Here is a 15,526-nt window from a genome sequence, read left to right as displayed (position 1 = left end):
CATTTGACCAAGATATTTTTCTCACCCAGCATGGGTATATGTAAAATGACACCCCAAAACACATTGCCCAACTTCTCCTGAGTACGGCGATACCAGATGTGTGACACTTTTTTGCAGCCTAGATGCGCAAAGGGGCCCAAATTCCTTTTAGGAGGGCATTTTTAGACATTTGGATCCCAGACTTCTTCTCACACTTTCGGGCCCCTAAAAAGCCAGGGCAGTATAAATACCCCACATGTGACCCCACTTTGGAAAGAAGACCCCCCAAGGTATCCAATGAGGGGCCTGGCGAGTTCCTAGAATTTTTTTTTTTTTGCATAAGTTAGCGGATATTGATTTTTTTTTTGTTTTTTTCTCACAAAGTCTCCCTTTCCGCTAACTTAGGACAAAAATTTCAATCTTTCATGGACTCAATATGCCCCTCACGGAATACCTTGGGGTGTCTTCTTTCCGAAATGGGGTCACATGTGGGGTATTTATACTGCCCTGGCTTTTTAGGGGCCCTAAAGCGTGAGAAGAAGTCTGGAATATAAATGTCTAAAAATGTTTACGCATTTGGATTCCGTGAGGGGTATGGTGAGTTCATGTGAGATTTAATTTTTTGACACAAGTTAGTGGAATATGAGACTTAGTAAGAAAAAACAAAAACAAACAAAAAATTTCCGCTAACTTGTGCCAAAAAAAATGTCTGAATGGAGCCTTACCAGGGGGGGGGGGGGGGGGGTGATCAATGACAGGGGGGGTGATCAATGACAGGGGGGTGATCACCCATATAGACTCCCTGATCACCCCCCTGTCACTGATCACCCCCCCTGTAAGGCTCCATTCAGACATCCGCATGATTTTTTACGGATCCATGGATCGGATCCACAGAACGCATGCGGACGTCTGAATGGAGCCTTACAGGGGGGTTATCAATGACAGGGGGTGATCAGGGTAATCAGGGTGATCACCCCCCTGTCACTGATCACCCCCCCTGTAAGGCTCCATTCAGAAATCCGCATGATTTTTTACGGATCCATGGATACATGGATCGGATCCACAGAACGCATGCGGACGTCTGAATGGAGCCTTACAGGGGGGTTATCAATGACAGGGGGTGATCAGGGTAATCAGGGTGATCACCCCCCTGTCACTGATCACCCCCCCTGTAAGGCTCCATTCAGAAATCCGCATGATTTTTTACGGATCCATGGATACATGGATCGGATCCACAGAACGCATGCGGACGTCTGAATGGAGCCTTACAGGGGGGTTATCAATGACAGGGGGTGATCAGGGTAATCAGGGTGATCACCCCCCTGTCACTGATCACCCCCCCTGTAAGGCTCCATTCAGACATCCGCATGATTTTTTACGGATCCATGGATACATGGATCGGATCCACAGAACGCATGCGGACGTCTGAATGGAGCCTTACAGGGGGGTTATCAATGACAGGGGGTGATCAGGGTAATCAGGGTGATCACCCCCCTGTCACTGATCACCCCCCCTGTAAGGCTCCATTCAGACATCCGCATGATTTTTTACGGATCCATGGATACATGGATCGGATCCACAGAACGCATGCGGACGTCTGAATGGAGCCTTACAGGGGGGTTATCAATGACAGGGGGTGATCAGGGTAATCAGGGTGATCACCCCCCTGTCACTGATCACCCCCCCTGTAAGGCTCCATTCAGACATCCGCATGATTTTTTACGGATCCATGGATACATGGATCGGATCCACAGAACGCATGCGGACGTCTGAATGGAGCCTTACAGGGGGGTTATCAATGACAGGGGGTGATCAGGGTAATCAGGGTGATCACCCCCCTGTCACTGATCACCCCCCCTGTAAGGCTCCATTCAGACGTCCGCATGATTTTTTACGGATCCATGGATACATGGATCGGATCCACAGAACGCATGCGGACGTCTGAATGGAGCCTTACAGGGGGGTTATCAATGACAGGGGGTGATCAGGGTAATCAGGGTGATCACCCCCCTGTCACTGATCACCCCCCCTGTAAGGCTCCATTCAGACGTCCGCATGATTTTTTACGGATCCATGGATACATGGATCGGATCCACAAAACGCATGCGGACGTCTGAATGGAGCCTTACAGGGGGCTTATCAATGACAGGGGATGATCAGGGTGATCACCCCCCTGTCACTGATCACCCCCCCTGTAAGGCTCCATTCAGACGTCCGCATGATTTTTACGGATCCATGGATACATGGATCGGATCCGTAAAAATCATGCGGACGTCTGAATGGAGCCTTACAGGGGGGTGATCAATGACATGGGGGTGATCAATGACAGGGGGTGATCAGGGAGTGTATATGGGTGATCACCCGCCTGTCATTGATCACCCCCCTGTAAGGCTCCATTCAGACGTCCGTATGCTTTTTGCGGATCCGATCCATGTATCCGTGGATCCGTAAAAATCATACGGACGTCTGAACGGAGCCTGACAGGGGGGTGATCAATGACAGGGCGGTGATCAATGACAGGGGGGTGATCAGGGAGTTTATATGGGGTGATCATGGGTGATCAGGGGTTTATAAGGGGTTAATAAGTGACGGGGGGGGGGGGGGTGTAGTGTAGTGTAGTGTTTGGTGGGACTGTACTGACCTACCTGAGTCCTCTGGTGGTCGATCCTAACAAAAGGGACCACCAGAGGACCAGGTAGGAGGTATATTAGACGCTGTTATGAAAACAGCGTCTAATATACCTGTTAGGGGTTAAAAAATACGGATCTCCAGCCTGCCAGCGAACGATCGCCGCTGGCAGGCTGGAGATCCACTCGCTTACCTTCCGTTCCTGTGAGCGCGCGCGCCTGTGTGCGCGCGTTCACAGGAAATCTCGCGTCTCGCGAGATGACGCGCCGATGCGTGACTGTGCGCCAGCCTGCCACCTCCGGAACGCACATGTGCGTTAGGCGGTCCGGAGGTGGTTAAGATGACTCAGATGAACGAGCGTGTGTATGGCCTCCTTAAAAGGGTTATGCCACGATTGATGTAAAAAATGAAAATCAGCATGGTGGCTCAGTGGTTAGCACTGGTGTCTTAGGTTCTAATCCAACCAAGGACAACATCTGCATAGAGATTGTATGTTCTCCCCGTGTTTGTGCGGGTTTCCTCCAGGTTCTCCGGTTTCCTCCCACACTCCAAAGACATACTGATAGGGACCTTAGCTTGTGAGCCCCATTGGTGAAATAAAGTAGCCCTATATAACTTCAAAAATAAATACAGTACATGACAATACCTTTCTATTTCTAACACAGCTAGAACCAGCCCTATACCACACATGGATCCAGAGATCTCCACTTTCACTACTCTGATTGCTTTTCTAGATTATCTTCAACCCGCCAACTCAGAGGGCATGTCCTTTCTGCTGCAGCTCTCTCCCTGTAGCTGCCACAGCTTCTAACAGTACATATGGCTGGTGGCAGTTGAAAATGTAAACTGAGCATGCTCGACCAGCTCAGCGAGACGGACAAAAAAATAATGAAAAGAACAAACAGCAGGTGGTGCTATTATACAGATACATTTTATTGAATAGCTCGGTGGCTATACTAAATGTTTAATAACATGCAATTACAAACGTATTCAGATCCAGGTGATGGTTTGAGAAATGTAGAATATGCTTTGTGACACGACCCCCTTTGAAGCGGTTATCTGGGAGAACAATATTGATGACCTGTCCTGAGGATGGGGATTGGTGGGGCTCCAACTCCCGGCACCCCCTGCCGGAGCTCCACGTCCTGTACAAACAGGTGATCAGCAGGGGTGTCAGACCCCACCGATCAGACATTGATTACCTATCCCAAGGATAAGTCATCAATGTTATACTCCTGGATAACCCCTTTACGACGTCCTCTGGGTACATGATGGGAGAAAATAATATTATGTCTGAACAGGATTATACTTACAGGTTTCTGAATGGGTCATCTGGTATCTCAGTTGGCAATCTGGCTATCACGTCACTTTGCAGGTAAGTCCCGCCATACATACGTGTGACCTGACCCAGTGCTTTCACGCATTCACCTGAGTACATTGCCGGAAGGCATTTCTGGAGGGTGATGTTGAATAAAGTGCGATTTCCTACCGGGGATTGGAAGATTTCATCCCGTATGGTCTCAAAGTCCACATCTATTCCAGCCATTCCCTTGGCATAAGACATAATTAAAAAGATGTAGTTAAAAAAGGGCAAAAAAAAAACAAAAAACCTACAACTTTTTCCTGTGACAGGATGCCTAAGGGTATGTTCACATAGGACAGATACGCAGCAGATTTTCTGCCGCAGTTTCATGGGTAGATAATATGCCGTGTATACAGTACCAGTAAAGTGAATGGGATTTTATGAAATTTCATCCACGTGCTGCAGAAAAAACAATCCACGTGGATTTATGCTGTTGATTTCCAACACAAATTTCACCCTTTGAAATGGGTGAAATGCACAGCAAAAATTTGCTGCACATCTTTATGGAATTCGTATAGATTTTTCCGCTGTAGATATTTTTTCTGTAAAAAATAAAAATTACATCCCAAATATGGGACGTACCCATAAAACAGTTTTTTGGAAAAACCCAGTTACAAAATTTGGATTTATTATGACCCAAAGCACCTCTCACTATGTTGGACTTAAAGAGGACCTTTCACCGATTATGACACTGTGAACTAAGAATACAGACATGGAGAGCGGCGCCCGGGGATCTCACTGCACTTACTATTATCCCCGGGCGCCGCTCCGTTCTCCCGCTATGCCCTCCGGTATCTCCGCTCACTAAGTTATAGTAGGCGGAGATTTCAGTCACTAAGTTATAGTAGGCGGAGTCTTCCCTTGGTCTGCTCTAGCGCTGGCCAATCGAAGGTTATTTTCTCCCAGGCTGTGAGCTCTGCAATGCGATTGGCCAGCGCTACAGAAGAACAAGGGCAGACTCCGCCTACCATAACTTAGTGACTGAAATCTCCGCCTACTATAACTGAGCGGAGATACTGGAGGGCATAGCGGGAGAACTGAGCGGCGCTCAGGGATAATAGTAAGTGCAGTGAGATCCCCAGGCGCCGCTCTACATGTCTGTATTCTTAGTTCACAGTGTAATAATCGGTGAAAGGTCCTCTTTAAGAAAACGTGCACTGATTCTTTTCTCCTGTTGTGGCTCTTCAGGGCTATTGAACACTTGCTGCGGAGTTCCTCCTTAGGCCCCTTGCGGACGACCGTGAGCGGATTAGGTCCGGATGCGTTGCTGATCTGTTCAGTTTTGTCTGCGATCGCGTTCAGTTTTTATCACGCGGGTCAATGCGATTTAATGCGTTTTGCACGCGCGTGATAAAAAACGGAATGTTTACAAACAACATCTCTTAGCAACCATCAGTGAAAAACGCATCGCATCCGCACTCGCTTGTCACACAGCCCCATTCACTTCTATGGGGCCAGAATATAGAACACGCTGCGATTTTCATGCAATGCACAAGTGATGCGTGAAAACCAAGGCTCATGTACACAGCCCCATTGAAATGAATAAGTCCGGATTGATACTCGCTCGTGTGAAAGGGGCCTTAGATTACAGCAAATCAATTCGGGTCACAGAACAGGGACTTTGATCAGCTTATTGTCAGGTGATAGACCAAAGAGGACAACCACTATAAAGTCTATGTTGACTTTTTTCTAATATAATTGAGAAATGTTAGAAGATGAGGATCCATGAATGCTGCAGCCTCGAGACTCTAGTGATGTGAGGGTCTCATTTTATACCCCCCCCCCCATGCTATCTCCAAAACAATGGATATTCTAGTGGTCAAAATGTATCGAACAATAATTTTCCACTTAGAACAAAGCAAGAATACCAGGGGATACTTTATTTGGCCAAGAAGGTCCAGTAGAAGACAACCCCATTTGGATCTTCCACTTTCTACTAGGGTCTGTTTCTTATGGGTTGACTCACAAATAACTGATTGTGGGTATTCATACCCATTGGTCAAGCAAGGCGCCTAACACCATAACTTACAAAATTTTCCTTCTTCCCGCTGAAAAGATACTCCATGGCTCTTGCAAATAACTGATGATCAAGTCGTTCTAATTCAGACAACACAAACTCTGGGTCGTCACCAATATCCGACAGGTATCTTTTCACTGATATCTTAGAAAAACAAAGGTTAAAAGCTTAGCACTCCCTACAATAGGGATCATGTATAAAATGGTAACAATAAAACTAGGGATAATTTCATAATTATTTGTGATATAATTGGTTTAAAGGGGCATTCCAATCTGTGACATTGATGGCATATCATCTGGGTCCTGCTTCTTTCTCTAGAACGTAACCCCTGAAGTGAACAGAAGCCACACATGCAGGATCAGCCTCTGTTCACCACTATGGGAGTTCCGAAAATAGACGAGTGCTGGCCCCACTATTCCCAGCAGTCCCATAGCAGTGAACAGAGAGGCTGGCTGCGCTTGAGCAGTATACTGTCCATTGACTGCTGTGGGGCTTCCAAAAATAGACGAATGGAGAGCAAGCTGCTTTTGCACGGCGTGCTCTCCTTTACTTTGGGGGCCCTGTTCTGGAGACTGCAGCAGGTCCCAGAGGTGGGACCAGCACCTATCTGACATTAATGGAATATCCTAGCCATCTGGCATGAATGTCCCAGATGGGCCAATGCTTTTAATTTTACAAAAATAATGTGTTTTTTTTACCTGGAGGCTGAATATATAAGAAGGATTTGGAGTGGAGAGGTAGTGCAGAATTTTCTCTTCTAAATCTGGAGTCATTTTGTTCAAACTACAAAGTAAAATGATATCAAATTGGATGACACTGTCTCGGCACTGACCATACATGCACCCTAATTTGAAGATGGCAACCTAGATGTCATCACGTGACAAGTCTTCTCTGTTTGAGGTAACAATGTTCAAATTACCTTTGAAACTGTATGATCTCAAGGAGACCTGGAAAAAACAGAGTATCTTTACTTCTGTGACGACATAAAGCACCAGCCAGATGAGGCGTTATCTAACAAAAATCACCACTCAAGGTTATACTGGGAAACTTCACGTGGACATTGGGTCAGTTTAAGTTTAAAATCTGTAACACACATTTATTCAGAGCACTGCATTGAAGTATTGATTTGTCCTATCTCTTGTATACCCTGGTGTGTCGTCCATCACTGGCAATATGGGGTTTACTTTTTACTATTCTGTATGTGATTTTTCTGTTTTATCGTATATTTATTCACACTTAGTAAATATATTTATTCACTTAGCCTGTGTAAGTTTATTAATTCTCAAATCTTTTGAATTCACGTTATGTTACAAAGGGTTTTAGGGCTGTAATAGGGCATCCATAGAGGGGCATTGGTCCTTAATTATACCTCTATATGCCTAGAGGAGACTAATCTGTGGCACCCTAATGGAGCTGGGCATGTCTGCACAAAGAGCCCCTGACGCGTCACCATACAGCCTTTTATTTTTGTGTTTCGTTTTTCCCTTCAAATTTTTTAGCCAGCAAATAATACAGTCACAGGACAACAGTTGTACAGTATATGCATGGGATATATAAAAATTCAGAAACATTAGGAATCCTTCACACACAGTTTTTTTGTGACTTCTTTTTGACTCGCTAAAAAAATGCTGTGACTGTCATTTATCTTGCACAAGTTTTATTTTGGTGTTTTTTTTTTATTCAGACAATTTGCAGCTTCATTTTCCAGAATTTTTTTACAGTCCTATGTGGTGAAGTGCCTGAAAAAATGCAACATCTAGAGCATGCTGCATTTAAAAAAAGGAAGAAAAAAAAAATCTCCAAAAGTGAAGAAAAAAAGCCACAAACATTACAAATAAAAGCAAACAGCTAGAAAAACTGCAAGCAAAAATACCATTCATGAAATCACACTCTTTCAAGGACCTTTTATCATGTCGTAGCATGTTCTGTCTGTTGTATCTTGTGTGGTGAAGTGAAGCTACAATCATGGCATAGTTGCATGTTAGGCCTCATTCACACATCCGTGTCCATGTTATGTCCATGATAGTATGGTCCGTGTTTCATCCATGACACTGCCTGTTGTCCATTTGGTCCATGTTTCCGTGATTTTCAGTCCATGTGTCATTTGTGTTTCACGGACACTGCTTGGCTTAAAATATAGTTTTCAAGAGCATCTTCCAGCAACGATCCATGAAAACCACAGACCAAACACGGAGGCCACCAGTCATGTTGAGTCCGTGTTTTTTACAGACCGACAGACTATAATGTGCTGTTCTCTCTGCAACAGCCACACTCTCTCCACTTTGACAGGGCCAGGCAGTGAAAACATCATCACACCGACCTGGCCTTGTCAATCAAAGTGCAGAGAGAGCAGAGCCTCTAGGTGTAACGGTAAAGCCCCCGTTGCTCCTAGAAGCTAATTTGCATATATTAAAACATAATTTTTCTCAGCAATGCGGGCACACATATGAAAATGGGACCAACACAGATGCCTTCAGCTGCCAAGCGCACATGTAACAGGTACAAATCTGCTGACAGATGCCCCAGGGACTGCACATGTCTGTGATTCACTGATATGTGAAAGAGGCCTTAGTATGCAATTTTGCTGTGTCTTTCCAGTTCCTGTGCATGTGTGGATCTCGGGAGGGGAGGGGGTTCTGAAAATCTGACAATGCAAGCAGAATTTTTAACATAAATTAGAAAAATGTGTATAATGCTGCTAGAATCAGATTACCATTTAAATACTTCCCAGATATTAATTCATTCTGCAAAATAAAGAAATAAATGATTTCACAAAACTTGTGTTATACCAGCGACCGTCCTTTAAAACAAGGCCAGAAATGTAATAAACCGTACTGACCAGTCCTCTAATCAGTTGTTCTGGCAAATCTGTAAAAGAGAAGACAAATATAATGTCACAAAAAGATGTGATACACCAGGAGTAGATTTGACACTGTGTGGCCTGGTAAAACTATAGATCACAGAGATATAGCCATGCCACTTGCTATGGCATCTAATGAGCAACAGTAAGAATTATCTGCATTAACCTTGTGTCATCCATTGTACCTTATTGCTACCATAGATATGCAATTAATGAAAAGTCTAGACCTAAATTACGAGCAACAGAAGTGGAAAAGTGGAAAAGTGGACAACTGATAATAAATTTCCTTAGGTACCAACTGATAGTAAATTTCCTTAGGTACCAACTGATAGTAAATTTCCTCAGGTACCAACTGATAGTAAATTTCCTTAGGTACCAACTGATAGTAAATTTCCTTAGGTACCTGAAAATGAAGGACTCTGTGAGGCTACCATGCTTTCCTGACTATAGATCGCCATGAGCAAGCAAAGCTTCATTCCAATGTGCATCCTACAAAAAATAAAAAGAGCAGAGCAACATAATAGATGTCCTTGCAAATATACTACATTCCCACGACTGTATTTTCAGTCCGCTTCCTATCGCATTTTTTGTGGATCCCACTCGGACTCATTCATTTCTACAAGGCTGCAATCAATGTGCACAGCACACAGATGTGATCTGTGTGCTGCCCGCATCCATGCGGCCGTGGTGCAAATTATATAACATGTCCAATGTTTTGCGGACAAGAATTAGCCTTTTTACAATGGGGCCCGCGAAAAAAGTGTGGGATGCACACTGACAGCATCCGTATTTAGCGGATCCGATTTTCAGACTGCAAAATAGAGACAGTCAAGTGAATTTAGCCTAAAAAAATGACAAAAACTTCAATAGCAAAAAAAACACTTCTGTGTCCTGTCTTTCTCATTTCCCATAAACCTTCAGTTAACATGTGGAGCTGGTGTTTTTTCTGCAAATAACGCTCAAAAAAAGGCGCCAAAAACACTAAAAAAAACCTGCAAAAGTGCAGAAAAAATTGCCAGCAAAAGCTATGTGTGACCCGACTCTGAAAACATTGATTTCTGCCCTTGGTGTGTCATCTGTATTCCATTGACATTGCTAGGCAGAAAATTGGTTTCCAGAGCATCTTTTAGCAATAATCCGTGAAAACCACAGACCAAACACGGATGGTGTTTGTGTTGTGTACATGATTTTCATTGACCCATAGACTATAATATGTCTCAGGGATCTGTAATCATGGACAAAAATAGGGCGTGCTTCCATGGTGTGGAAAACACACATTAAAGTCAATGGTCACGTGAGTGGTCCGTGAAGACCATGGAAAGCACATTTCTGTGATTTACTGACATGTGAAAGAGGCCTTACATAGATTCAAAAACGCTGCATCCCTCCCCACAGCTATAGTGTTAAAGGGGTTGTCCAGCCTTGCAGGAAATTTAAACAAGCACTCCCACAACATTTTTTATTATCTGACGTGTTAGAAAGGTACATGATGTCAACTGTAGTGTAGGTAATCTTCTTACCAGTGACTGTAGGTATCCCCTCCCTTCTGATGCTCAGCTGTGTCATGTGACCAGCATTTTAATCAACAGGCACAGCACAGGAAGTCAGTTACTTCTCTATTCACTCCTGTGAGACTGACCGCTATTAAGACATTATAAAATAATTCTGCAAACAATTTAGAACGCAGTTAAATAACAAAATCTATAAATGGTGTTCAAATATGGACATTCCCTTTAAGAAAAGAAAATCCGACTAGCGCTACAGAGAATGTGCATGACAAGGGCTGATTCCTTTTTTGTATATGGTATAAGAAAAAAAATGCTAAGTTAATTTCTTTACTGAACTTTATCTGTCGCACCTGACTTGTCTGGAAACACAGCTCTCCTTGTTTGCTGGACCGCTTGGGAATACACCGCACCATGTGACACGTGAAGAAATCAAATCTTCTCAGCGCAAAACAGGGTAATACAATATATCCATTGTACTCATTGAATACCTCAGGAACACCGCCAAATCCAGCTCCCTCTACATGGAGGTTCCTTGTCATTTTCTTCTGCTGTACCTGTTCCCTTTGACGGGATGCACCCTTGAACTGTTGGACATCATATTAGCCGTTTGGGACTTTCCTGCTGGTCAGGTATATTTGTAGATGTTTACAGAAGAGCTGTCAACTATGAGACTTATTAATGGTGGCGCGGTGTACGAATGGTGCAGCCATCAAAGCAGGTTGTACCTTGGTGCTCTGGTCGCCCCATCAGAGTTTGAAGGAGGGCTGTGGAGCACCTACCTCCACCATGCATAGAGTGGAGACACACAAGATCAACACCAGGTGTTATGGTGTGGGGAGCTATTAGCTTCCATCGCCGTTCCCATCTGAAATTTGTGGAGGTAACATTGACCGGCCTTCAGTATGTCCAGGACTTTGTGGAACCAGTTTTACTGCCTTTTGTGACCGAGGAGATGTAGTATTCTACCAAGATAATGTCTGCTCTACACAATGTGCTCTTCAGGGTATCCAACAGCTCCTCTGGCCAGCTCCATCGCTAGATCCCTCATCGGGAATGTCTCCGACAGATTTTCCATGCACAGCAGCCAACAACCACCTTTGTTGAACTATGGTTCCAAATTGAAAAACCTTGGAATCAGATACTACAGGAGGATATCCATCTGTATGACCGTCACCATGCCAGAGTGGCTGCCTGTATCTCAGCAAGGGGAGATGCCACCCAGTATTAATGTGATTCTGCCTCATCATGCTGCTGTGTGTGATCATTGACCAAGCACCACTAGCAGTTTATACTTTGTCAGTCTCAGCTCAATCGCATTATGTTTTCCAGTTTTTTTTCTCAGATTTCCGGCAGTTTATATAAAAATCCCAATTCGTATAATTAAATTGTATGAAACCACAATTCTGGGCAGATTCCGCTCTGTTCCTGCTTTACTCTTCACCCACAATATTACTGCTCCAGTACTTGCTCTGTTCATCACATCTTATCACAACTTGTCAGATCTCTTTGAGCAGGACATCAAACCTACACGTTGACAGCACTTTGTTGTTCCTCGTTATTTCAAGGTCTCATTCTTTACATTGGGAAGAGCTCAGAAATTTGAAGACGTCATAAGACTGAAGATTCTACAAATCTTCTTATCAAAGGATTTATAAAACAGAAGAGAGGAACTCTCTGAATTCTAAGTAGATGTTATATTTTATATGGTTGGGTTGTAACTAAAAACGATGGAAAGTGTTTGGCTCTGGCAGCATAATAGTAAGTCATAGATATAATCAATTCTACAGTATGGGCTGTAAAGAATATCACTGAATATTCTATATGAGACAGTCAGATTTTAGGTATGAAATAAATATAAAAGAGACTCTGTCATCTCCAAACCCCAATAAAGTACTGTAATCAGCAAATATAAATTATGGACACCTTTGGGGCAATTTTTGTATAATTGCATTTTACTCACTTTGGGCTAAAACTAATTTTTCATTTGGTCTTTATTATTTTTTTTTTAGCCATTTGTCAGATACAAATCCGCCTGTTTGCAGAGTATCACTTCTAAGTCCCGTCCGCTGATGGCTCATGTGAAGCCTTATCTCTGATATCCTGACCTGAACACTCATTTAAGCCACATTCTTATCAGTCTGATAAGAGTTTAGCTATAATGAATGTTTATGAGGTCAGGAGATCAGAGATAAGGCTTCACATGAGCCGTCAGCTGAGGAGACTGAGAAGTAATACTCTGGAAACAGACTGAAGAGAGAAGAGACAGGAAGAGTGAAGGGAGACGGCACTTCGCATCCCTTCCCTTCATACATCTGATAGGCAGGGGTCCCGGGTGTCGAACCCCCACTGATTTGATATTGATGACTGAGGATAGGTCATCATTTATTAAAAGCCTGGAAAAACCCCTTTAACTCTGAGCATCAGTACAAAGTAACGCTATTCGGATGCCACATGCAATGGATGTAAGTTAACAAGTCCTCAGTGACATTATGTTGCATCAGGTGGCATATATACTATAATGGTAGATACAATCCAATAGATAAATGAATGTATAGATACTAACCTCAGCTCGTAGTCTTCCCAGCCGCAGAGAAGTGTTAGCCCAACAGATTGGAGGCTCTATAGCAGCAGAAAACCTCCGCTCTCTGTATAATAAGGTCAGTGCCGTCAGCAGTGGGATCGTAATATGGGCCGGGGGAGTTATGTTCACAATACAACCCCAGATCTGATTACAGTCTGACCGTGAAATCGGATGACACAGGTGTTATTGTGGCTGCAGCGATACCTTGAGCCCACAAAGGTCCCTGTTCCTCTTGTTAGATGTTTCTGCATCGATTTATTTTCTAGCATTGTTGGATCCTTGTATATTTTAAAATTATTTTTCTGCTACCGGGGTTTGTGTTCAGGTGTTTCAAGGCTTCATTGAAGGTTTTTCTTTTCCCCTGTACTGGATCAAAATAAATTTTTGGGCAAAACTAAGGGAAAATAATTAGAGGGCAACGTAGACATCAGATTACCCCAAAAAGATCCAACTACGCTCATTGACAAAAAAAATCGCACCAATGAAGCTTTCTATGTTTGAATGTAATGATGATACATGTAAATCAGGGATGCCCAACCTGCGGCCCTCCGGCTGTTGCAAAACTACAACTCCCAACATGCCCTTATATCTGTAGGCTGTCCGGGCATGCTGGGAGTTGTAGTTTTGCAACAGCTGGAGGGCCGCAGGTTGGGTATCCCTGATGTAAATGATAATGATTTGTTGGGCTGCTTGTAGCCTGGATACAAGATGATATAAGGTACAGGTGTTACAACTGGGCCTGTAGATCCTGCTCACTCACTGAAGCTGGCGTTCTAGCTGGTCCCAGGGTTGCCAACCAGAGTCTTTCTTTTAACTGGACAACTTATCCCAAAATCACAGATATTGAATGTTTTTTACGGACAAACTGGAAAACCATAATGAATGATGTTGATTATAAGTAATACCGTTCTATAGCTCAATTTACTGAAAAATTATGAAAATTACCACCAAAATAATCTAGTCAAGTACCACCAGCCTCAAAAAGATTATTTTCAGACACAGGAAACGAGTGGCCTATTTTTACAGATTATCCAGAAATTTTTGGCAACCCTGGCCGGTGCCATAAATGCTTGATTGGCAATACCTATTCTATGTGTGGGTGAGCGTTATCCTGCTGAATAAATGCCAGTCGGAGGCCTTGCCATGAGAGGAACATGTGGCCACAGGATGTCCTGCACATATCACTGAGCTGTTATTAGTGTCCCTCGTATCACTACTAGGGGTGCCCGACTGTCGTATGCGATGGCTCCCCAGATCATCACATGTCATCACATCTCAGCAAAGGCAGGATTGAATCGTTCTCCACGAGGACTACATACTCGAACCTGACCATCATAGGATCCCAAAGAGAACCTGGAATTACTGCTAAAGATGATACGGTTCCAGTGCATAGCAGTCCAAGTTAGGCGACAGTGGCTCGTTGTCAATGGCAGGACACATAATAGCCACAATGGCACCCAAATTTCCTTTTACTAAGCCCCTGGAAATGGTTCAGGCAGAGAGAGAGGTATGAAATGAAGGTGCCACCTGTGTCTGGATGGTGAACAATGAAACTGTGGTCGCTGCTCGTACTTGTCTATCAAATCATCCTCTCTACTGGGGGTCTGTCTAGGCCATCTGGAGCCGGTTAGTTCTCCTAACAGCTAGGCCAGAATGGCCTACATGGCCAGCAATTTGTCTAGATGACCATCAGGCTTCTCTCAGTTCAATGATGTGCCCCTGTAAAAGGGAATAATAATTATTAATATTTTGAGTTAATATCAATAACTAATATTCATAAATAGGCGTGAATTGTCTATTGATAACTCCGCCTATTTATACTATAAATACAAACTACTTGTTGCTATACCTTTCTGTGAACTACGTGCAATGGATTATTACGGCGGCGACCAAATTTATAACAATAACAAGTCTACAGTCTATCAAATCTACTATATCTATATATATTTATATCACTGGTCACATAAATATATATACATATAGACACACACCGCAATACACTCACAGCACTATACAAATACACCTAACTACACTAACACAACACAATCCACTCTCAATTCCACCCCACAATCTATCTAGACATACACTTAGATACACATGTAACATCCCGGAGTATGTTACCAAACTCTATTTCCCTGCTACCACATGTCAAGTGTAATTATACGGTCACTATTGTCATTCTTGTCATCATATGCATTTTCGAGGCATGTTTCATGTAATTGCTGTAATTTTCATGTTCACCAGCAGGTGGCAGCAATGTGTTTAGCATAGATTTAGACAGTTTAGCATATCTGGACTGGAATAGTACATTCCAGTCTGGCTCCCCCCTCTTTGAGGAGGTGTGGAATGTTCCCACATCCTGCCTCATGGGGAGGAAAGGAAGTTCAGTTTAGTGTACCAGACACCCCTGCTTGGGGAAGGTTGTGTTAGTAGGAGCTCCCAGAAAATAGGGATCCCTAATCAGGACCCTGTCTCGGTTGAGACCAGAGGACATTCCCAGCCTGAGCATTCAGCCTCAGCTGTTTGACAAGCACAGCAGCCATCTCCAGCCTCCAGGAAGAAGCATCCCCTGTGAGCCAAGCTGTGAGTA

At 43.6% G+C, this 15,526-nt stretch overlaps 1 protein-coding gene across 1 annotated transcript in view; it reads right to left on the bottom strand.

Annotated features, from left to right (window-relative positions):
- The window catches only part of OTOA (otoancorin), a 43,365-nt gene extending 36,605 nt beyond the window's left edge, over positions 1–6,760 (bottom strand). The window contains exons 1-3 of the mRNA XM_044304504.1: positions 6,686–6,760; positions 6,000–6,131; positions 3,921–4,156 (exon numbers count right to left, since the gene is read on the bottom strand). Coding sequence (XP_044160439.1) covers positions 3,921–4,156; positions 6,000–6,131; positions 6,686–6,760 — 443 coding nt within the window. The remainder of the gene's footprint in view (positions 1–3,920; positions 4,157–5,999; positions 6,132–6,685) is intronic.
- Between the last annotated feature and the right edge of the window lie 8,766 nt (positions 6,761–15,526).

Source organism: Bufo gargarizans, chromosome 8 (assembly GCF_014858855.1).
Source record: "Bufo gargarizans isolate SCDJY-AF-19 chromosome 8, ASM1485885v1, whole genome shotgun sequence".
NCBI classification, from domain to species: domain Eukaryota; kingdom Metazoa; phylum Chordata; class Amphibia; order Anura; family Bufonidae; genus Bufo; species Bufo gargarizans.
This window is presented reverse-complemented; position numbering and strand designations above follow the sequence as displayed.